The 25,007-nt window shown below is 39.7% G+C and overlaps 1 protein-coding gene across 13 annotated transcripts in view; it reads left to right on the top strand.

Annotated features, from left to right (window-relative positions):
- The window catches only part of TBC1D5 (TBC1 domain family member 5), a 584,223-nt gene that overhangs the window by 505,637 nt on the left and 53,579 nt on the right, over nt 1-25,007 (top strand). For all 13 annotated transcript variants that reach the window (XM_074405700.1, XM_074405701.1, XM_074405702.1 and 10 more), the window contains one exon: nt 11,511-11,610. In XM_074405700.1, coding sequence (XP_074261801.1) covers nt 11,511-11,610 — 100 coding nt within the window. The remainder of the gene's footprint in view (nt 1-11,510; nt 11,611-25,007) is intronic.

Below are 25,007 nucleotides of genomic sequence, written 5' to 3'. Positions count from 1 at the left end.
AATTTTGAGGTGTGGCCTGTAGGGCCCTTTATAGTCTCACCCTGTTTAGCCTTATCATCAATCCTCCCTTCTACTCCTCCACGGCCCCTCAGGAAGGCACAGCTGTTTCACTTCCCTCAAAGCAAGCATGCTTTCTCATACTTCTGTGTTGTTTTCCTGCACTGCCTCTTCTGACCAGAGTGATTCATGTAGCCGAAAAACTGATAAGAGTTCCTTCCCTTCCAGTGTCAGCCCAAGCCCCTTGCGTCCCATGGAGCCTTCTCTGCTAGGAGCTTTCAGCACTTGCAGTAAATAGCTGGGGCCCTAGTTAAGCTGCAGATTTCAGAGCCCCTACCCAAACCTAAAGCAGCAGCATCTTGAGATGGAGGGTGTCCTACATAATCTGCAAATGCTTACCCTGTTTTGAATGTCAGAGAACTACTTGTGTTTACTTATAAGGCTCTTGCAGGCACTTGTCAATGTATCCTCTGTGCCAGATATTGTGTCTGGCACTCAGTAAACGTTTAGGAGTAAATGAATGCTGTTGTGGGTTTTGTGTGTTGTGCAAGTACTGAGATGTCTTAGGCTTTGCTCTGGCGTCCTCTAGAGCCTGAAAAGTTGCCTCTTTTCTCAGCGGCATTTACCAACCACTGATTTAAAAAGCTAATAGGAATTGTTGGTATTTAGTGAGAGACAGGGTATAACTGAAGGGATGAATTAGCAAAAGTATGATAGGCATATGAATAAACCAGATGATAATTTATAGAATTTTTTCCTTCTCACCTGTTTTTCTATCCCAAAGTCTCAGAAGTGATTGTGTTTATGTTAAGTATCAAGGCTGTTCCAACACTTACTGTTTCTACCAGTTCTAACTTAAAGTAGTTCTTAAACTGTGCTTGTTACTCAGCTCAGATTTGCTGCAGGGTACGGTTTTTTGTTAGTCTTTATTGGGACATTGTAGAGGTCATTTAGCCCAGAAAATAAGTTGTGCAAGTATGTGCGTTTTATCCTCACACAGATCAATTAGCTTTGTCATAAGAAAAACAATCTTGGCTCAGGCCCTTCTATCTGGGTCAGCCATTGTGCAGATGCCTACCCTTGGTGCCAGGAACAGCAAGGGAGAGCACGCAGATGGTTTTGCCCAGCCAGCATTACTATGAGAAACTCAGCTGGAGGCCCTGGTGCTGGCTGGCTGGTTTCATCAGTTGGTCTTATCACATGTAAGTGGTGAGAGGGAAAACCCTTGTTAAGTAGAGTAACATCTGTGCTTATTGTCCTGGTGGAGGAGAAAACTATGTAAGTTTCCAAATGATTGGTCAGGTTGTCTAATTATAAAAACACAACACAGAAATGACAGCATAAAAGCCCAAAAGATGAGAGCATTTCTCCACTAATACCATTTAATTAGACTCCCATACATAAGCCCTTCTAGGGGAGACCTTTTTTCCCAGTTAAAGTGTTCAAAAGACAGGCAGTTGCCTTAATAAATATGTTTGACACTTTTATACCGTTTGAATTTTTACAGGGCTAAGACATATACCGTATGCATATAATTATTTAAAACTGCAGTTACAGGACTTTTGCAAATAATGAGGTTTCTAACTCTGCAAGTGAGGTTTTATTCTTCCTCTGGTTACACCTATGTGAAGTTGGTCCTAATTAAAGGTTTTATTTCAACTTCTAGTATATTTATTCCAGATTGTAAGCTTATTTACTTTACTTTAGAATTTGTAGCACATGATCCTGTTTTTTTGGCACCATTCTTGTCTTTTCTGTTCATTATTTTTTGTAGGCAACTTCTAGGAAAGCAAAATTAGATTAAAATAGCTCATAATATCAAAATGGCAGTAGGTATAAAGGCATGTTTCTAAAGGCTAAAGGTTCTTAACTATTACTTAGATTTTTCTAAAGATATCTTCAGAATATCATGGATGAATTTAAAACTATGAATTATGGAAGTATTTTTGCCATTTCCTTTTCATTGCATCTTATGTTTAAGCATATTTTATTCTCTGATACTTAATACACAGCCTATGTTTGTCAAAAGTTACAGAAGAGAGCATGCGTAATCCAACAAAATTAATTCATATTTCACTTGTTTTTTAAAGAGGAATTTTATAAATGTTTGTGTTTACAGTGGAATAAACTGATATCTAATGTTCTAAGAATTTGCTCTAAATAGAATAATAGAGCTGCTCAGTACAAAAATAACTCAAGGAGGTTGGAAGACTCTCCTGGAAGCTAGTCACCCTGATTCTCTCCCTGCTGCATCCTACTCCATGTTGAGAAGAGGTCTTTTGGACTGTCACCAAATATGCATCTAACCATGCAGCCATCTGTTAAAATTGCCTTAGATAAGATAGATAATAAAGTACTTCACCACTTTCCTAGAATGATGGGAAGATGTATTTAGAAGTAAACATTAATAGGAGGAGGGCATGAGATGAGTTATTTAAATCCTTGCCATCCAAATTGTGATCCATGGACCAGCTGGATCCCGTCCCCTGGGAGATTGTCAGAAATGCAGAATCTTAGGCCCCACCCCAAACCTACTCAGTCAGACTCTGCATTTTAACAAGATCCTAGGTGATTTTTGTTCATATTAAAGATTGAAAAGAATTGACGTTAATAACATTAATTGAATACCAAGTCAGGAATGAGATTTTCTACATATAAAGCAAGCTTCAAATATATCCTAGTGTGAGCATGTTCTCTGTGTAAATGGTGGCTAAAGTGCTAATAGTTATAGGACACCTTCTATAAGTCTGTCCTCTGTTCTGAGCATTTTCCATGTATTAGCCAGTTTAATCCTCAAGCAATGCTATAAGGTCACTGCTAGAATTCCTTCCCATTTTGCACATAAGAAAACTGAGGGATATAGAGTCTGTGGTTAGCACCATCTAGAAAAAAAGTTATTAGTCATAACTGGGCAATGAAGAATTTCTGCCTTATCAGGTAGAGCTGAAAAATAAAAGGGGGTAAGAAATGAAGGTCTTTTTTACTCCCTAAATAAAACTTACAAGCAACAGCTGAATATAAAGGGAAATTTCTTTCCCTTAATTTTGCGAACCTTACATGCACTATTTTTAAAATATTTGTAATCCATACCCCATATGTCGCACCCACGGCAAGCATGTGATCTGAATTAATTATTTTAACCTGCCAACACCTGACTCCAAAAAGAGATTTGGAACTCTTCACATGTAAACCAATGAAGAGAATGTAGAGTTGATATATAATTTGTCAATTCCAGGGATGTGCTATAAGTCACATAGCAATTTGGTAGAGAAATTTTTTGCAGGGAAAAAAAGGTTTCTCCCTATACCTGACCTTGTGGGTCTATCCCTGCAGCCCTTCTTGGGCTGCGGCAGAGAAGGGATTGGAATCATCTCTATCTATTAGATCCAGGGGGGCTGGCAAAGCCTGACTCATGCCTCACCTGGCCAGCCCAATTTTATCACAGGCAATTTTTAACTTGATAAAGAGTTGGTATTTTTAATGTAAGGGTTGTATCCAAGTTTCTGAAGGAAACTAAAGGAATGAAAAGTGATACAAAATCCTGTTGAGTTTAGGTTTTAGTGGCTTTGCTGTAGCCTTCAATAGTCAGGAAGGAGCACTGTGAGTACAGGATGATGTGGGGTAGAAGGAAAAGGGCTCAGTGATTGTTAGGAAAACCCATCCTCTCAGGACAACTCCAGTGTCCCCTAGCATGTGAATGTGTCAGTGGTGGGACACCACAGTGCTTCAGTGGCTGAAAAACAAGGAAGCCTACTAGTGGGGTTTCTGCTACTGGCCAGCTACCTAGCCAGAAAAAGTTACTTTACTTGTAAACAAGAAAGGATTGAAATAAATGATCTCCAAAGACATTTCTAGTTCTGAAATGATATAGTTTGATAGCATAAATTTGACATCTTGAGCTTTGAATTTCAGTTCAAAATGTCTAAAGGCCATTTCCATTTAACTTGTTTGTGTACATCCCGTCCAAAAATGGGAACTGTTATTTACTGGGGAATTTGTAAGCATTTTTATTTTTAAAATATCTTTAAGAATCACTTTATTTCTAAGCAACCCATAAAGAGCAGCAGCCACTGACATTCTCACTTTAATCATGTGGAAGGAAGCCTTTTACCATAATAGTACTGTACTACTCAGGGTTTGCACATGGGACAAAATGCCATTATTTACCTTTTTTACAACTTATTTTATAGAAGTTTTTCTCAATATTTAGTGTCATTTAGAGTACAGATTTGTTTTGAGTAGAGAATGTTATTTGGGGCTTGGTTTAGAATCAGTTACCTCTTTTTTCTCCTTAGCAATCACCTTTCACTTTTTTCTTCTCTATTATTTTATTTGCATTATTAGATTTTCTTATTGCAAAAATATCCAATTTTAATGAAAATCCACAGAAAATTAGCAAAAAGGAGAGAAAAATATCACCCATAATTCTACTTTTTGAGAAAAGCAATATAAACTATTTGGTGACTATTTCCATTTTTTTTCCTATGCATATACATACATATATACATATATATTTTTTATCAGAATCCTTCTTTACCTACTACTTTGTAACCTGTTTTCCCAATTAGTATGTGATATGTTATTGTTAAATGTTCTCCTATAAAAATATCTCCTAGATATTTTTAAAGATTGCATAAGTTGAGCCCAGTGGCTCATGCCTGTAATCCCAGCACTTTTAGAGGCTGAGGCAGGCAGATCACTTGAGGTCAGGAATTCATGACCAGCCGACCAACATGGTAAAACCCCATCTCTACTAAAAATGATTTTTTTAAAAAAACTTAGCTGGGTGGGATAGCGGTCACCTGTAATCCCAGCTACTTGGGAGGCTGAGGCAGGAGAATCGCTTGAACCCGGGAGGCAGAGGTTGCAGTGAGCCAAGATCACACCACTGCACTCCAGCCTGGGTAACAAAGCAAGACTCTTACTCAAAAAAAAAAAAAAAAGAAATAATAAAGTTTGCATAGTATACTGTTTATAAATATTCCACAAGTTACCCAAATCACCCATCATTAGACATTTAGGATTTCTTTGGGGTGCATATGCCGATATGTGTGTATGTTGCTATTGAATGTGTGATAAATATCCTGGGATTTATTTTTGCATGCATTCATAATTCTTTGAAATAACTTTCTAGGATTGTATTAAAATTCAGAGACAACAAAATTTACATTTACTGAGTGTTTACCATATACTAAGCACTGTGCAAAGTATTTAATCTGGAAAACCTCATATAATTCAGTTCTCCAACAAGCACATGAGATAGAAACTGTTATTATCACCATTTTGTAAACAGGAAACTGAGGCTCAAAGAACTTTGTTATCTGGTCAGAATCACAGAGAAGGTTAAGTGTCAAGCCTAGTATATACTGATTTTAAAGCTTGTGATTTATATTTCAGCTTGCTCACCAGTGTGGCTGTACAGCTTCACACCTCATGCCACTTATTATAATAGTCTTAAAAAGTCGTCTTTGTGCTCTTCTTCCATTTTTTCTGGTGGTATCTTCCTCTGCTGATACCATATGCTTCTGACTTGGATTTCATTCACACCGTGTATGTGTTTTGCCCTTGTATACACCACAGCTTCCTCTGAACATCCGTGGCCTTTCCACTTTTTCTCCTCGAGACTTTCCATTTCCTTTACTTCCCACTTCTTGTTCACCCATCTGCTTGAGAAAGACTGGGCGTCTTTCCTGTCTTCTGGATGCTATATTTAGCCTGTTCCTGCTGCCTACAGTTAGTGTTGGTTCCCTTGTCTGCTTCTCTTGTGATCTGAGGACACCCACTTAGAATCTAAGCAGAATTCCACCTCAGTGCCTTTCCTGCCTCACTATTACCCTGGAGTTTGAATTAGTCCATGGGCAGAAACACCACTGCAGCCTGTATAATCATTTGTTAGCATGGTGTGTGTTGGGGGCAGTGGCCACAGCAGTCTGCATGTCAAACCCCAACCCCCAGAACGTAATTATATGAAGTGAAAATACAACAGGGATGAACAGAAAAGGAAGGGAAGCCTTTCTGCTGAACCTCAGCTCCTATTATCCCCATGTTCTGGCTCAGCTCAGTGACTGCCTCGCTGTCCAGATGCCATACTATCCTGACTCCTAAAACATCTTTCCTTATGATTTTGTCTAAGCCAAGACCCTCCTTCAGGATCCCTCAAAAATACTAGAAAACCTCCTTTCCTTTCCACATACACAAATTGAAATCATCTTCCCTTTCCAGAATTGTGAGAAATCCTCTCTCATGTCTTTTCTACAGAACTTAATCTTATACCCCTCTTAGCTTTCTGTGCAGGTTTGACCATCCTCTAAACTTTTAGAAGTCAGTGGCCATGTTTTAGTCATTATTGCATTTTACACAAGGCCTCACACAACACAAATGAACATCATTTTTAAATAAGTTAATATGTGAACAAATAATAAACTATGAAACTTGGTCCTCTTTTTAAAAAAGAAATAGGAAGACATTGAATCATTTCATAAAATTGACATATTAAATCTAAACAACTGAGATATATAGCATTTATAAGTATGATGATGTATCAACTATTTGGGGCCGAATGGCAGTAGAAATACCACTTACTAAAAAGCAAATTCAAAAAACTATTTCTTTAGATTATTTAGTCAAACAATCATTCAGCAAACAACAAAACAACACAGCCAGTCATACCTGAATGTTTTTGAAGGAAAACAAGTTAATAAGCAATTTGACATTAGGACTCAGCATTACAACTGGTGAATCTCAGTTAAAGGAGATGGAAAAAGGGGATTATTCACGGGAAAGACCATAGTAATGAGGCACAGGAAGCAATGTGTACGCAGGGAAGACATGAGAGTAGCAGGCAAGTGACTTGGGTTCTCAAAGAGCTATCTAAACCTTAGCATGCACTTCCAGAGGGTGTGGCCTACAGAGGAGTAGACCATATTTCATTTAGGAGATAATGAGGGAATCTACCTCAGAGGTCTGTGTGAAGAGTAAATGTGTTAATACAGCAAAGCTCAGTGTCTGGCATATTATAATCAACATGAAGGGATCTGATGCTAGTTATTTTTCTCTCCTGATAGAGTGGCCCTCATCTTCTGGTCCTTTCCTATAGTGCACCAAGAATGATTGATGTTAACACTGTAGTCTGAATGTGGTCCAACTTCATCATCCTCTATTAATTTCTTGCCTTGCGCATTAATTTGCTATCTAGAGTTTAAGATGGTGATGGGCTCTTAGCTTTAATTAATCTTTCTGGGCTAAGCTACATAAAGTTTTTAAACCAGAAACTAATGTTTTCCAACAGTGAATCGTAAAACTTTGTATTTAAAATCGAATTTCAGGCCGGGCGCGGTGGCTCAAGCCTGTAATCCCAGCACTTTGGGAGGCCGAGGCGGGTGGATCACGAGGTCAAGAGATCGAGACCATCCTGGTCAACATGGTGAAACCCCGTCTCTACTAAAAATACAAAAAATTAGCTGGGCGTGGTGGCGCGTGCCTGTAATCCCAGCTACTCAGGAGGCTGAGGCAGGAGAATCACCTGAACCCAGGAGGCGGAGGTTGCGGTGAGCTGAGATCGCGCCATTGCACTCCAGCCTGGGTAACGAGAGCGAAACTCCGTCTCAAAAAAAAATAAAAATAAAAATAAAATAAAATCGAATTTCACTGTCTTAATTTTATTATAAAAATTTTTTTAAAAGAAAGAGTGATTCCCTTTATTGAGTGCCTGCTCTGTGCCAGATGCTGTGTTCTCCACATTTTCTCATTTTGTTCTTCCCCAGTCCTTCCAGGTGGGGTTGAATAAACCAAGAAATGAAGGAACTTGTCCAAGATTATACAGCTAATAACTGAGAAAAATAGGATTTGAACCCAGCTGTGTCTATTTCAGCATTCCATTTTTCCCTGCCCTACGCCCTCCCATAATGGAAGGCAAGACACACACATAAAAGTGAATATGATACACATTTCTCTTCAGTGTCTTATTTACACATAACAATTATACTAACTGATTGGTTTAATAAAACCTCAAGGCAATTAGTCAAGCGTTTTTATTACAGAGGACCAATTTAATGAAAACAAATAACTAAAGCTGTCAATGTCTAAAGCACTGTTAGTTGGGAGGAGTGTGGAGGATGAGAAGCTAAGATAAAAATGTAAAGTCAGTTCCCACAATTTTAGAAGCTTGGTTCTTGGCTCTGTCTTTTATCTGTAATTATATAATACAGTGAAGAATAAATGACAAGCCACCCTTTTGCCTCCAAGTGATTCCATTTCTATTTATAAAGTCTGAGTGATAGTTGAAGGGTTTAGAAATGTTTTAAGATTAAGCAAACTCTAAAAGGATAATACACTGGATTTCAAACTTTCAAATGGACAAGGTTCTTGGTATCTCAGCCTGCTTCAACCAGAGGAGTCCTCTTTTATCTCATGTATTTGGCTTTTATAAACCATCCCTTTGAAAAAGAAGGTTTAAATGATTCAAAGTTGTGTTTTTCCATGTGTTTATAATGAGACAAACAGATTCTGTTTGTCTCAAGAACTACTTGGGTTTTAGGTATTCAAGATGCTCTTCAGTGGCTGCCACTAGAGCCCTAATCAAACATTGCAAACTTGGAAATTTGTGTTTTTATATCCCTGCATATTCGCTCAGCAAGTGCCCTGGACTGCTATACTCTTAGGACTTCCCATTAACTCCACAAGTTGGAGGACCCCAGTCTCATCACAGTCTTTATTAAAGTTCCTGCTAGAGCAATAAAATGTTTTGAGAAAGAGGTCCTCTTTAAGCTGATACCTTCTACCAGCTGTTCAACACCTCACCGCCAGCAGGCTGTGCCTACATCTTATGAAGTGTGTCTTATGAAGTTCTTCCTTCCCAGTTTACTTTCCTGTGCAAAAGAAAATAATTCCATTTAGGTATGAATGACTGCTGGGTATTAAAGCTCCCAATGGCTTTTGTATTTTAAAAGAAGTGGTGGCTAATCCAAATTAAACTAATGCATAGAGTAGATGGAAGAGATGTTTTTAAGCCAAGAAGCATTGCATTCCTTGTGCCCCTTGTCCACTCTGGGCTGTCAGCACCCCAATTGGTAGCCACTTGTAAGGCAAAACACAGGCCATAGACTGGCCCTTTCTTTTTAAGAGACTAGCAAACTCTGGCCTCGATACAGTTCTAGACTCAGCTAGTTGGGGTTTGTGTCTGCAGCAAACTAAAAAGGTAAATGGTTCAGTAGGGTAGACCAGGATCTTACACCTTTCTTTTTCCAGTTACTAGTTTGTAAGTTCCTTGGAAGCAAAGCCTCTAACTTTTCCATTCACCTGAGAGGACTGAATTTAGGTCCAGAGTTGACAGAGAATTACTTAAGGTCCCATGACTTATTAATGGCAGGACCAGGAATAGAACGTAGGTTTCCTCATGCCATATGCTAAGTTAGTATTATTTTCATTCTGCCACTATTTCTGTTGTCCATTGCTACACAACAAGCCACTTCAAAATTTAGTACCCTCATGTCTGTGGATCAAGAATTTGAGCAGGGCTCAGGCTGTTCTGTCATCTGCTCCACATAGTGTTGACTTGGGACACTTACTGGGCTGGCTTCAGCTGGGTCGAGCTGAAAAGTCCAGAAAAACTTTATTCACATGTCTAGAACCTCTGTGCTTCTCATGTGGCCTCTTTCTCTCCATATTTTCTCTCCTTTCTTTCAGTATTGGAGCCTGAACTTCTTTATAGCATGTTTGCTATCTTCTAATGAAAGCAGAAGCTGGCAAGCCTCTTAACCTAGCCCAGTATTAGCAGTTTAATTTTCTGCTAGATGCTCAGGATCAATGCGAGTCACAGGCCAGTTCAGTTACAAGGATGGGGGAATACATACTACCTAGTAATGAATGGAGCAACATGCACAGTCAGGGAGGGAAGAAATTGATGGTGGCCATCTTTGGAGACTAACCACAACCATTATTAAACAGCAGATGTAGCCTTCTTTCTCTAATTCCTACAGTTTTCTGATCACCAGGGAAATTCAAGCCTGTGCAGAAACAAATGAGAAAAAGAAGTAGAAAAATGCCCTGAAATGCCTCATTCTTTTCTACCTTAATGCCCAGCTGCAGAGTAAGGAAGGCAACCCCACCTCCAAAATTACCTCTAGTCATCCTTTGGCTAAGCCTCTTCTGGTAGTGTTTGTTCTTGTTTGAGCATTGGAGGAGAGGCTGCTGCACTTGTAGGCTATGTAAAGAACGTGGTTAGTGCTTGCATAATCCTACAGTAGACATTTCATAATAATTTGTTTTTAAAGCTGTTACTACTACGTCTGTTTTTTTGTTTGGTTTTGGGGATTTTTGTTTTTTTGTTTTTGGGGGTTTTTTTGAGACAGAGTCTTGCTCTGTCTCCGAGGCTGGAGTGCAGTGGCGTGATCTCAGTTCAGTGCAACCTCCACCTCCCAGGTTCAAGAGATTCTCCTGCCTCAGCCTCCTGAGTAGCTTTACAGGTGCTCACCACCACTCCTAGCTAATTTTTTGTATTTTTAGCAGAGACAGGGTTTTACCGTGTTGGCAAGGCTGGCCCCTACCTCCTGACCTCAAGTGATCTGCCTGCCTCTGCCTCTCAAAATGCTGGGATTTACAGGCATAAGCCACCATGCCTGGTACTATGTCTGTTCTGTGCCAACTGTGTCAATGCCTATTCCTAAGGGCTAGTTCTTCAGGCAGCAGTTAAAAAACAATAATTTTCAGTGCTGCATATGCATATTGTTAAAATGGAATATATCTACAAGTAACCTTTTCAACTATTAATTTCCATGTACAAGTCAAATTATACTCATTCTCTAAGAGAAACAATACTTCGGTAGGTTTTTCTTTCCTTCTTTTTTAATGATACAGAGGATTCTTATGGAAAAGGACAAGTAGATCTAAGACTGGAAAATCAATTTTCTAGCCTATTCCAGTGCTGACAGTATCCTCTCTTGTATTTTAGGTCTAACTTTGAGCAGCAATTTATGGGCTGCTGGGGCAAAACTTTTCTAAGCACTTTAGGAAATCTCACATTTTAAGAGATTATTATTGTCTAGAAAATGATGAAATGTGTGTTTTGTTTTGTTTTCTTAACAGAGTCCAGGTTCCAGGCTTAAAGATTTGTCTTACAAAAATGGAAATCTTTGGTTTCCCAAACATGTGAAAAAAAACATAGTATTTTTGTACCAGCTGCTTAGGAAGTATAGTCCACTGAAATGCAAATTGCCCTCTTAATTTGTGTTGCTCAATGTTTATTGACGATGTATTGTCCATATTTTAACAAGGTTGTATATGCAAATAGTTACACATGGCCTAAACCTAGAATTCAATTAGGAAGAGTACAGACCTTGAAAATTTTCCGGTTTATCCTTTTGCTATTTTGTTGGTGGTGGCAGTTGCAGTTTTGATTTGTCTAGGTTTAAAAAGATAACATGCTTCTTTAAACTAGTATAGATCATTTAGAAAACTTTACAGATTTTATTTGACTATCTCTAAAAAATTTCCATATGTTTATCCCTTTATTTTAGGAAGAAGAATTAGAAGCCCAAATTTCCTTCCTTCAAGGACAGTTGAATGACCTGGATGCCATGTGCAAATACTGTGCAAAGGTGATGGACACTCATCTTGGTAAGTGAATTACTTTGGCCCTGGGAACAATGAGTCATCACAGTAATAGCCACTAGCATTACTTTGTTCTAGGCCCTGTGCTAAGCTGTTTACATGAGGTATCTTATTTAATCCTTACAACAGCCATATAATAGAAGTACTATTACTCTCTCCATTATAAGATGAGGAAACCAAGGCATGGAAGAATTAAGAAAATGCCTCAAGATTATATCACTAGTAAATTGAGTGGAGCTTGAAAATCAAGCAACCTGACTATAGGCTGGATGCAATGGCTCATACCTGTAATCCCAGCACTTTGGAAAGCAAAGGTGGGAAGATTTGAGGCCAGGAATTTGAGACCAGCCTGAGCAACATTGCAAGACCCTGTCTCTTCAAAAAAAAAAAGGTTTTTAAATTAGTTGGGCATAGTGGCATGTGCCCGTAGTCCCAGCTACTAAAGAGGCTAAGATGGGAAGATTGCTTAAACCCAGGGGTTTGAGGTTGCAGCAATCTGTGAATGTAACACTACACTCCAGCCTGGGTGACAAAGTGAGACTCTTTTTCTAAACAAAAATGATAAAATAAATTTTTAAAGCAATCTGACTACAAATCTCAACTCCTGATATACTGTCCTTTGTAAATGTCTGTTTACCTCAAACAAAAATGAAATATTGCGTTAAGATCAAATAATCAGCTATACCACTGTACCAACCTGTCAGTAATCACTAATGTCATTATTTTGACAATTCTTTCTTTTTTAAAAAAATGTACTTTTTAACCACCTGCCTGAAATGCATGACCTTTTCTTTCTTCTAACTGTGCTTTTATTCGAAGGAATGTCCCTGCTGGAAGTTCAGTTTGCATGGGGGTCATGCATGTCATATTGGAAAGTCTTCAGGCACTGCTCTGCATTTGTAGAAGGTTTTATATCTTGTATTAGAGATACCTTATGCTGGCTCATGTATGAATCACTTCAGTAATGCTGCTTACAAAAGCTTTTGCCATGCACCATTTTTACTATTTTTTAGCCCATTTATGGACATCTTTTGTTTCTTCACTGTCCAGTCTAAGATTGGTAGTTTATGAATGCATTAGGAAACTAAGACATGTGCTCTCATGGAAATGGCCAGTGTGCTGCTCTGTAGCATTGAGAAAGGGCAATACCAAGTATTGTAAGAAATCAGGATGCATCCCACCTCTGAGGCAGAACCAAAGAGAATCCACCAAGGCCTCTGGGGCCTTCATTGGCGGTAAACTCTCTGTCTTCAAACCCCAACAAGCTCTAAGCCATTACAAGTGACAACAATGGCTGTCATTTGGGTATAGCCTAAACCTGCTAGCCTCAATAAAATAATAACTGTTCTCTTAAAAGATTTGGAGAGATGCTGATCTAGATGGCTGGCTGCCTGACAGTGTCTTATTAGTAGCTGGCTGGGTCCTGTTCTACCCTCAGCCGTATTCCTGCCCTCTCAACCATACTGCAGGGAAAGGACTCGGGAAAAAACAGCAGGAGAAACCGTGGTAGATGATTGATAGGGTAGTATCTCTCATCACAGCAAGAAACATTACCCCTGTCACATTTGATCTCTTACAGACTCTGTTTATTAATAAGCTGCTTGATGATTATTTTAAAAAGTCATATAGAGCTATGACCAAGTCACCAATTCAGCTGCCCACAACTTGCAGAGTCCAATTAACAAGAGCGAGTTCTGGTATGAGGAGGCTTTTCCTTCCATAGCTTAGCTTAGGGGAAGAAGTACAGACTCTTGCCTTTAAAGGTACCACCTCACTTTGAGGACAGAAAACACAGGCTTTTAAAGGGGGCCTTGGCATGAGCAGCATACAAGGGAAGGAGTGAGCAGGGTAAGAGTCTGTGTCAGTGGCTTCAGTGCCTTCTCTACCAGGTCAGCTGGCACCAGTAGGCAGAGCTAGGTTGTAAAGTGACTATTGTCTGAGATACTCTCCAGTAGAGGGAGAGTTTCATCTTGGACATACTTGATGTTGTAAATTGACTGTTGTCTCTCAAATAAATCTCTGGGTGGGAGGGATTTCCAGCTCTGGAGCTTCTACGCAAGCACGCAGTTAGGTAAGCCTGCTCTGTAGGAAGTGTCTGGTAAAAAGCAGATAAAGGTTGCATTTAAAGAGCTAAGTAGGAAATGGAGAACAAGGCAAAGGGAGGAAAGAGAAGAGAAGAAAATAATTAAAAAAAAAAAAAAAACTCGCTGGGCGCGGTGGCTCAAGCCTGTAATCCCAGCACTTTGGGAGGCCGAGGCGGGTGGATCACGAGGTCGAGAGATCGAGACCATCCTGGTCAACATGGTGAAACCCCGTCTCTACTAAAAATACAAAAAATGAGCTGGGCATGGTGGCGCGTGCCTGTAATCCCAGCTACTCAGGAGGCTGAGGCAGGAGAATTGCCTGAACCCAGGAGGCAAAGGTTCCCGTGAGCCAAGATCACACCATTGCACTCCAGCCTGGGTAACAAGAGCGAAACTCCGTCTCAACAACAACAACAAAAAAACTCATTCTCTTTCTCTTAGAAAAATGGGGGTAATAAGTTATAGACCTAATTTTACATGAATCTTATATTATCTAATATTGTATTTTAAAATACATGAAAAAGAACTAATAGTTTATATATAAATAATATTTTATATGACTAATTATGGTTACTTATTTAAATATAATTTTTAAATGTATGTGTAGTTTTTGCTTTTCTGGCTACTTGGATGATCTTTGCATTGCTTGACTTTAGTTTTCACCGAAGTAAGGGAGCAAAGAAGTGATGGGGAGAAAGATTTACTGGAACTCTACAAAATCCTGTTAGGAAATTTCCAAGTTGCTTGGTACACACAGCAGCTTTTAAAGTAGCTTTATTTAAGCCTCAGAATTTTCAAACAGCTTTTGCTCTGACTTTGGTCTTTCAATCAGCACTAAAAGAGCATTTTCTTATTGCATAGGATGGGGAAACATGTTAATTAAAATGGAAAGAAAAGCCTATACCAGCTGTGAATTTTCAACTAACCACAAAACTAGATTTGTTTTTCTGTGTATGTTTCACATTCAACCAGAACTTGTTCACATAGCTGTTGACTTTTCTTCCTTGATATAAATAGCATGACTGCGTTTTTAAAGTGGGATTGAGGGATGCTACCAAGAATTCCTGGCCCCAAGGCCCACAGATACTTTTCAGTTCAAATGCATAATGTAACAATGGCTAATTAAAGGACGTTCCTAGATTGCAGGCAACTTTGATTCTAAGCAAAGATTTAACGGAAACACAAAGATTAAGTTGATGCTCTTTATTTGTTTTTTAACATATTATGTTTCCTAAAAAATTATTTTTATACCCTTATATTTTTCCATAGATGTATTTCTCTTTCTGATTATTAAAGGAGAACAAAATTGGAAGGACTAAAATATTCATAGTAAGGGATTTAATATAATACAGTATAATTCAATCTTTATAAAGATTAAAATATTTATTAACATAAGTAGATGTCAGTGATAGAATATTAGGTGATAACAGCAGATGGCAAAACAGTATATATTTGGTATGAAAATACTGTTAACAGTGGTTGGCTAGATAAAAGGAAGATTATAGAGGGACTTTCCAAGGGACCTAATCTTCTATGCTTAGAAAATAGAAGACTTCAGTGCACGTAACTAGCACTCGGGGATCAACCTATATACATAGCAGGCAAGAGCCAGTTCATAAGAGTGGTGAAGCGGTGTCTGAGAAACAGAGACAACCTCATGTGGCATCAAAAAGATCTAGGGTTGAACCCGGGCTCTGTCCCTTAGCTTGGCCTGCTTATGAATGTGTCCTCATATGTCGACACATATGTACTTGACATTTCTCTCCCTCTATCTTGCCAGTTCCTTGCCAAAAAAATATTTTTAAACCCTAGTATTGGGAATGGCCCAAAATGGGTGTCAAACACAAGTCATCTCCTGTTTCCCTTTAACTCTTAACTGTCTCTTCTCAGGGAAGAACCTGAGAGACTCTTCCAGCCTATAGCCATAGAGCTAAGTAATAACTTGTCCAGGGCCCACAACTGGTTAGTTGAAGAGCTGGACTAGTACCACATTTCTCATTACCCAACTGGATATTCCTCTATCAAATAATGCAAAATGATGCTGGAATTTGGGATGTGCTGGTTCTAAGATGAGGTGTGTGAGCTCCTTGAGCAAGAATAGGTCTGTCAGAACTTAATGATGCCTCCGGGGCACTTAATGACATAAGGGCTGCTGAGCCTCCATTATGTACTGGGGCACAGGCTACCAAGGTGGCTTCGAGAGCTGTCTCAGAAACTTACTCTAGGAGTTACTCTCCAGATCCTTTATTATTTTCACTAATCCATTCATGTCAAGAGAACTCCGTAACACCTTACATTTTCTTTTCTCTTCTTTTCCTTTTTTTGGTATAAATGCAAGGGGTACAAATGCAGTTTTGATACATGGATATACTGCATAGTGGTCAAGTCTGGGCTTTTAGTGGAACCATCACCCAAATAGTGCACATTGAGCCCATTAAGTAATTTCCCATCCCTTACCACCTTCCCACCTTTCTGAGTCTCCATTGTCTATTATGCTACACTCTATGTCCATGTGCATACATTGTTTAGCTCCCAAGTGAGAACATGCACAATTTGATATTTCTGAGTGGTTTCACTTAACATAATGACCTCCAGTTCCATCCATGTTGCTGCAGAAGACATGATTTTATTTTTTATGGCTGAATAGTATTCCATTTTGTGTATATAGCAGATACTCATCTAGTCATCCATTGCTGGACACTTACGTTGCTTCTCTATCTTTTCTATTATTGTATCACCCTATGTTTTTGTCACACATACAATAAGTATCTTAAAATGTCAAGCACTATTCAAGGCTGTTTTTATAACTGATAGCAGAATAAATATAGAGAAAATCTTTTAGTCAAAAATTATATAATGACATTTGTTCAAATGGCCCTTTACAGAGGTATTAAATTGACAGTTTAACAGTATTTCCTCACAGTTCTGGAACTCAAAACTAGAAGGCCATTTGTGTTGTCAAAACTACCAAAATTCTAATTTTATTACCTTCAAGTGATTGAACTATTTGAATTCAAAGGTTTAGAGACAGGAATTGAAAATAGGTTTTATTAAAGCTAAACTTTTTCTGTCAACTTTAGATGAGGTTTTTTACCTGTTGATTTTTGGTTGCTATGGTTACTCCCTTCTTGTCCTGACAGTGAGTTGAAAGCCACTGACAGTATTAATCTCTGTGGCTGAGCTTAGGCTATTCTTAGATACGCCGTACTTCATACATAATTGCACGTGGGTGAGCAACCTACGCTAGTCTGATCTGTGAGCAGCTGGGCTGAGCTGCCAGCTGTTTACAGGGAATACATGAGCTGCTCATCCTTCTGGGCTCTGATGCCCATACCTGCCTGCTCCAAATGGAGGTGTTTCATCTGTTTGGTATTTGGACACCTTGGTTTCAAGCAGCTTGGCCTTTCATTGATGAGTCATACAGATAATGGGATGGTTAAATAAAATTAATTAAGGAGAATTTGATTTCCCATGCTCCTGTTGAGAGTACTGTAGCTCATAGGATCTTAGAATATTAAAGATGTAAAAGCCCTAGAAATCAACGTAGTTGTTCTTTATTTGCAGATGAGGAAGCCAAGGCCCAGGAAGGGTGAGTGACACAGCCAGCTAGCTGGCAGTGGGAGTCCAGACCTGAATCCAGTGCTTGGCTTCTCTTTCACTGATCAGTCTACTGAGGCCACACTTGAATCAGTATCAGGATTTCAAATCTTATGTTATTTTATTGCACCCATCATAACTGATTCTGTACTTGTCATAATATTTATGCATGAATTAGCTGAAAAAGAGGCCAGTTTTGAATATCAGTTTATTTGCCTCAGTAAGAACTTTATAAATCTAATTTTCTGTTGTTTATAAAAACAACTTTCAATGAATATCTTTGGAAATGTTCAATAAGGCAATTAACAAATGACATTTGAAAAAGTGAGAAAGAAAATGTGATCATCAGACAGCTTTCTCTCTGTCAGCTACGCTGTGGAAAGAGTTTCATGATTATTTTAAGAATTTTAAATACTGCTTTTTATTGTGGGTAGCAGAGTCCTCTATTGGAGGAAAGGATACACTTCACCTGAAGATCTTGTTAAAAATGAAGATTCTAGAGTCCGATGTTGGAGGCTACTGGGAATGCTGAGGTGGGAGGATCACTTGAGGCCAGGAGTTTGAGGTTCCAGTGTGCTGTGTGCTGTGATCCGGACTGTAAATAGCCACTGTCTCCAGCCTGTGCAACATACCAAGATGATGTCTCCAAAAAGGGAACCCTGACCAGCATGGCCATGCCTATAATTCTAGCACTTTCAGAGGCCAAGGAGGGAGGAGTGCTTAAACTCAGGAGTTCAAGACTAGCCTAGACAACATAGTGAGACTCAGTCTTTATTTAAAAAAAAAAAAAAAAATTCTTTTAATTAGTTGGACATGGTGACATCTGTCTGTAGTCCCATCTACTCAGGAAGCTGAGCTGGGAGGATCACTTGTACCAGGGGGTGGAGGATGCTCCTGCCACTACACTCCAGTCTAGGTGAGAGAGCAAGACCCTGTCTCTAAAAAAATAAATGAAAGGGGACCTTTGTTCATTGTTGGTGGGAATGTAAATTGGTAGGACTACTATGGAGAACAGTTTGGAGGTTCCTCAAAAACTGAAAATTAAGCTAACTAAAAATATGATCCTGCAATCCCATTCATGGGTATATAACCAAAAGAAAGGAAATCAGTATACTGAAGAGATACCTGCACTCCCATATTTTTTCTTAAGCACTGTTTACAATAGCTAACATTTGGAAGCAGCCTAAGTGTCCATGAACAGACAGATGGGTAAAAAAATGTGATACACGTGAAGAATGGAGTACTATTCAGACATAAAAAGAATGAGATCCTGTCATTTGCAACAACATGGATAGAACTAGAAATGACTGAACTCATGGGGACAGAGAGTAGAATGATGGTAACACAAAGGATAAATGCTTGAGGTGATGGATACCCCATTCACCCTGATGTGATTATTATGCGTTACATGCCTGTATCAAAATATCTGATGTAACTCAAAAATATACATACCTACTATGTACTCACAAAAATTAAAAATTAAAAAAACTAAGGTGCCACCTTGATAGGATTCCAGTGAAGTAGGTCTAATGTGGGACCTGAAGTTCTCCATTTCTAACAGATTTCGAATGACCTTAGATTCCTGGCCCTTGACAGATTCTGAGCAGTAAGGAGTAAGAGCACTTAAAATTATTTAGACGTGAGTCATATTCCTAAACTGTTAACATATTCATAACCCCATGCTTCAAGCATGTGTGCACCTCAACTCTGTGGGCAGAGCTCACTACCTACCCTAGCATTCTGATGCAGCCTGCAATACTCTGAAATTCAGAAGTTTTTTTCAGCCTCTATCACCTTTTTCTAGTTGAAGTTGTTTCCCCCGGTTTTATTATTGGAAGACTTGCAACAAGTGGTCAGCGTCTTTCTTATACCAGTCCTATACCTATGTCAAAAATCAGCAAACTACACACTAGCTTATCCCTCTTCAGGCCAGGATGCCACCACTCCAGTAACAGGGCCTCAGTACAGACTGTCCAACTTCCATCACTTTGCTTTCCATTTTCTGCTTCTTTCCCTTTTTCTTATATGCTTTTCCACAGAAGGAACCCAAATTGAATTATTTTTCTTCTTTCTTCCAAGTCCGTCATCTTTGGTAAATTTACTTTGAGTTCATAGTGTATCAGCATTTTGGTTTCTCTCTCTGTCTTAACTGCTGGATGTAGATATTGCAAGCTGTATTGAAGGGTGACCACTGTGGCTCCCGGTGGCTGCCGCAGCATTGTAGCAATCCCACAGTGGGTAGCATTCCCACTAAAGGCAATCCTCACTTAGGCTTCTAGCTTTTCAGTGATGTCGTTATTCTAATTCAGGGAGAAAGAGACTTTTCTGGTTAGTAATAAGATTGTTGGATTTCTTTCTCTCTCTCTCTTTTTTTTTTTTTTTTTTTTTTTTTTTTGTTGTTGTTGTTGTTATACTTTAAGTTCTGGGGTACATGTGCAGAACGTGCAGGTTTGTTATGTAGGTGTACACATGCCGTGGTGGTTTGCTGCACTCCTCAACCCGTCTTCTACATTAGGTGTTTCTCCTAATGCTCTCCCTCCCCTAGTCCCCCAGCCCTCAACAGGCCCCAGTGTGTGATATTCCCCTCCCTGTGTCCATGTATTCTCATTGTTCAATTCCCACTTACGGGTGAGAACATGCGGTGTTTGGTTTTCTGTTCCTGTGTTAGTTTGCTGAGAATGATGGTTTCTAGCTTAATATCCAAATAAAACTTTGGTCATTTCTAACAATTATGTCATACTTGGCAGCTTTGCTATGAAGACAAGACTTTACTATAGAAGACCAAAATACACTAAACTCACCAGCCTTCCCAATTCGAAAGGGGCAAATGTCTTTTGTGTCATTTCATTAATGGTAGAGCATTTAACACCACATTTATATAAGGATGAAGCTTATATAATTGACACATATGATAGCAACTGCCATTAGTTCCTATGTGCCAGATTGAGTGCGGGGTACTTCACAAACAGTATCTCTAATCTCCCAGTAAGTCTGCAAGTTGAGTGAGAGTATCCCTAGTGTGCAGTGGAGGAAATTGTAGCTCAGCATGCTCTGCATACTTGGTGAGAGGTTACACAGCGAGGTAATAGCAGAACCTGGCAGGATTCAGACCCAGCTCTGTCTGATCCTACAGCCTGTTCTCACCCTTTCATACCAGGCTGCCTCTCCATGTTCTCCAATCCCAACTCTCTCTAGCTAACGATCCAATCACCAGAAAACCCATATACCTCATCTCTGTGGAAACAGGCTGACTAGCTTGATAGCTCAAGGACTGTGGTCACCATGAGCGTCTCATGCTGAGGACCAGAGCATATGAGCAAGGGGAGGTGAAGCCCAAGATTTAAAGACTGATGTTCATTGCCTTGGATCATGTTTACATTCTAGCTGCAGAATGGCACTTAACTGTCACTCAGTCCTCATGTCAGCAAAACCTTTATGGCCTGAAATTTACAACATAATATATTTATCTTAAGCCCAGTTCAAAGAGTCTTATTTGACTAAATTATGCAATTTTAGGGCAGTCATAGCCAAACTGCTGTCCTATCTCACAGCTCCCAAATGAGGGCATGATGGCAAAACCCCAGATTATTTCATATTACTAAGGCATCAGCTATGTTTCTGTTTTTATTTTTAGAAGTACATATTCTGGCAAAGGCTTCTAACCATTACTGGAACTTAGAGACCTTTCAAGTTTCAAAATATATGTGAAGTCCCCTTTTTTGGTTGACCCTAAGGTCATAGCCGTATCATGATTATGACAGACCTTACTGGGAGGTGTCATGCTTCCATGTTACTCTCTGGCACACAGGATGATAAGTGCTAGGAAAATAATATGCCAAATAGTAGAGATCAGTAAAGATTCAAAACTCTGTGCCAAGCTTACTCAGTCCACTTATAAGAACTATTTATTGGCCTTAATAATTGTCTTTAGTATAATACACATATTTGCCTAGTCTTACCCTTAGATTTTCCTAAGTAACATTTCTCTCCCAGTGCCAAGTTTTGGGTCTTCAGCCATTCTGGCAGCTGGATGCCAAAGAGGATCCTTGATTATATTTCTGTGCAGTCTTCTTCATTTTGCTTTTTTAGAAAATTAACTTGGCTCTTAATAGACCATCAATGAATGTTATTTCTCTTCACCTGCCCCTACCGCTTCTCCACCTAAGATCTAGTTAATCATTTAGTATCTCTTAAATCTTTTTCTGGGAAATATCTCACCTACTTGTATTCCTTAGGGGATAAAAATCAGCCCTGATGCTAGCAGGAAGGCCCTTGCCTCACACTGGTCACTTAGCCAATTACCTGCTCTCTCATGTAAAATCAGGTTCTAGGGGAATGGTGAGGGGGGGAGTGATAATCTGAAATTGAGTTCAATGTATATGGAAAAGGTAAGTAAAACTTCAGATAGGGAGAGAGAGAACAAGAGAGAATATATCTCTTCAGGAATACCTTCAGTGATGCATAGCTTCACATGAAGAAAAGCAGGGTCTCCTCCAGAGTGCTAGTGATTTCAGAAACATTAGCAAGGAGCAGTGGGGTTTTAAAGTGATATGAATACAGTGAATAGAGCACCATACTTAGAATCCGAACACCTTGGGCAACATATTTAGAACGTGGCACCAAAGGTAGAACAGTATAGTTTCAGGAAATTTTCAATCTCTGAGCCTTATCATTGAATTATTTTCCAAGAGTGAGAGATAAAGCAAGAGGGACCCAACAACTGAGTGCTATTGGAGAGAAGACTGCTAATAGCAAGCTGATGCTTAGACGTGGTAAGTTTGAGGTGGACTTTGAAGAAAAGACAGGACATGTCACGGTAGGGAAGATGGGAGGGACTTCTAGAAGGGGGAATGAATTTGCAAGGACACGCAGAGATACACATCATGTACTGGAGGTTGCATGATGAATTTTATGCCTTCTCGTAGGGTTTGGACAACTATGGCACACACGCTGTGTGCTGACATCCCTTTGTCAGTGGTCAGCAAAAGCCAGTAGTGGCAATTGACAGGTCTGCCCCTCTGACTAATGGCCACCTCTTCAGCCACGTCACATTGGGCCTACCTCCCTTAATCGCACGTCTCTTTTATAACAGCATGCATAGCTCCTCTGTAGAGTCTACTACAGTCCCTTATATGAGATTGTTAAAGGTCAGGGTAACTAAATTCCTATCAGAGATGAGAAAGCCTCAAAAAAACAGAATCCAGATATCTGAATATTTAAGGTACCAAGGGAGGAGGAAACATAGTAAGCACTAGCAGTAATTTCAAGACAATATGCAGAAATTTGATTATCTCATCTAATCCTCCCAGCAACCTTCTGAGATGGGTATTACTCCCATCTCACTGATGGGTTTAGTGACATATAAAAGATCACATCTCAAGGTCATCAAAACCCAAGCCCTTTGATACCATTGCCAGTGCTCCAAAATGCTCATAGAAATGATTGTGCTGTCTGTTTTACATGTAGTTGACTTCCTGTTTCTGGCTGACCTCACTTCAGTCAGTTCCACCACAGAATACAGTCGGTGCCAATATCCCATCCTGTACCTCTTCATATCTCTGGTCCCTTCATTAGTGCCGTACACATAATCGTGGGGCTCAGGAGTCTGAAAGATCTGAAACCCAATCCCAGTTCCACCACTTTCAAGTCGTAAGACCTCAAATAACAGAACCTGGGATTTCTGGCCTTGGCTTCCTTTTCTGTAATATATTGACAGTTCTCATCTAGAAGGCTTGTTGAGATAGTCAGTGTGGCAACGTGGCACATAGAAATGAGAACTACTGGGTGTGGAGCTTCCATAGTGACTGGGTGTGGTGCTAGCACTTGACCTGTGCTGTCTCCCTGATTCTTCACAGTCACCCTATGAGGAGGGTGCTGTTATTACCGCTCAGGCACAAGGAAGTTAAATGCCTTGCCCAGTTCCATCTCTGTTACACGTAGATGTTAGTTCTGCTTTAGTTCTGCTTTTGTCACCTTTCCACTCACTAACCGCCATCCCCCCTCCACCACCACCAAATAAGGCTTGTTACCTTTGCACCAGCCATTTAAAACATGTAGTTGAAAACACTTTTATTCTCGCATTGAAAAAAAATAAAGTTTTCAAGAAATTGAAAAAGTAGTTTGTTTACCATTTTCATTACCCTTAGAGTTAGGGATCTATTTTTGTGCCACCGACATTTCATTAAAAATAGTGGCATCACCATGGGATTGTCATGTGAATGAGATTTTTGTGTGTAACTTCCACCGAAGTGGTTAGTTATGTGACATTTTCCCCTTTAGTTTCAGTGCTCCAACATTTATAATACTTAAATGTAAGGAGAATATAAAGAATGTAATCTTCCTTTTACACAGAAACAAAGAGAAAGAGCCTTTATAGCAAAACTTATTGTGCCTTTAGCTAGTAGGAGAATTGTGTATTACGTTGGAAATGTGAACATTTTAAGTCATGGAAAGACATAGTTTTCTACTTTTGCATGCAGATATAACTTACTTAAAACAGTAGATTGGTTACTGGGAGGTTATATGTAAGTAGAATGTTTGTAAATGCTACCTTATATAGGGGAACTGTTAGGGAATGTATTTATATGGTCAGTACTTTTAGTAAGGTGTAAATTCTTGTATTCAGAACATTTAACAGCCTCTGAAGGTGCCCTTTTGTTTTAATTTGGATTTACCCTAGATTTCTTAAAGTCAGCCTCTTCAGCTTAGTTGATTAAAACAAATGTTTATCCCTGAAATTAAGAGAACAGTTCATCTGTACATGGGTTTTCAGGGAAGAAGTTCCTGGTTTTCCCCAGATCCTAAAAGGTGGTCCTTGACTCCATCCATAAATAAAGGCTAAGGAATTGCAGGATGAGGGTATGCTGGTGGTGATACTACAGTTCTGAGTTCTTCCCTCTACTTGGGTGAACCCACTCTGCACTGCGTTCCACAGCTGTGTTGCACATCAGGCCAGAGCATTGTATTCTGCCTGCAGGACAAGATTAGTAGGCTGCATTGTGGTGCCAAGATGGTGCCAGGTTTCTAGGATGGGCTCACATGTCTCTCTGGTGTTTGAGGAAGAGCTTCTGGGTGCCTTCTAGGTCCTTTCCTCTAAAGAAAGCTTTGTGTTCTTGTACATTTCTGGGTTTCATTTTCCACTGGAGCCACTGACTGCCCTGTGTGCCCATAGACTGTGACCTAAAAGCCTTTGGTCCTTGTTGGCTGCTGGCCATGAGCCCCACTATTACATTGGGGGCAGAAACCAGGCAATTTGGCCAAATCTTTTGTTTTAGGATACATTCCACAGCAGACTATCAAGGGACACGCAGGAGACAAAGATCTAGTCAGGGCAGCAGGAAAGCTCACTTTGGTTTCTGCAGATTCCCGCTTTGTGCCGGCCTCTGTTCTGTGCTTGTGACCTCCAGGGGCACTTTCTTTAGTTCCTTTAACCCAAGAAGCCCCCTATTCTTCTTTCAAGTGTCCTAATGCTCCTGACTCCACCGGCTAAGCTTCCTCTGGGGACCTGAGAGCAGTCCCCTTGCTGCCCTCAACTACCCAGTAGGAGCTGGGAACCTGAGCCCACCTCTCAGCTCGGCAAAGGCAAAATCCACTTCCCTTTCCAGGTACCCAGTGCTATGTGCCATGCTGCCTCTGCCCACCTTCACGCCCTCACAGCTCAACCTGAAAAGCTGTAGCAGTCCTGCAAAGTCATCTTTCTCAATCCTCTAAAACAGTGGTCCC

Source organism: Saimiri boliviensis, chromosome 9, assembly GCF_048565385.1.
Source record: "Saimiri boliviensis isolate mSaiBol1 chromosome 9, mSaiBol1.pri, whole genome shotgun sequence".
NCBI classification, from domain to species: Eukaryota; Metazoa; Chordata; class Mammalia; order Primates; family Cebidae; genus Saimiri; species Saimiri boliviensis.
The sequence above is the reverse complement of the archived record's forward strand: the minus strand, read 5'-3'. Positions and strand labels throughout refer to the sequence as shown.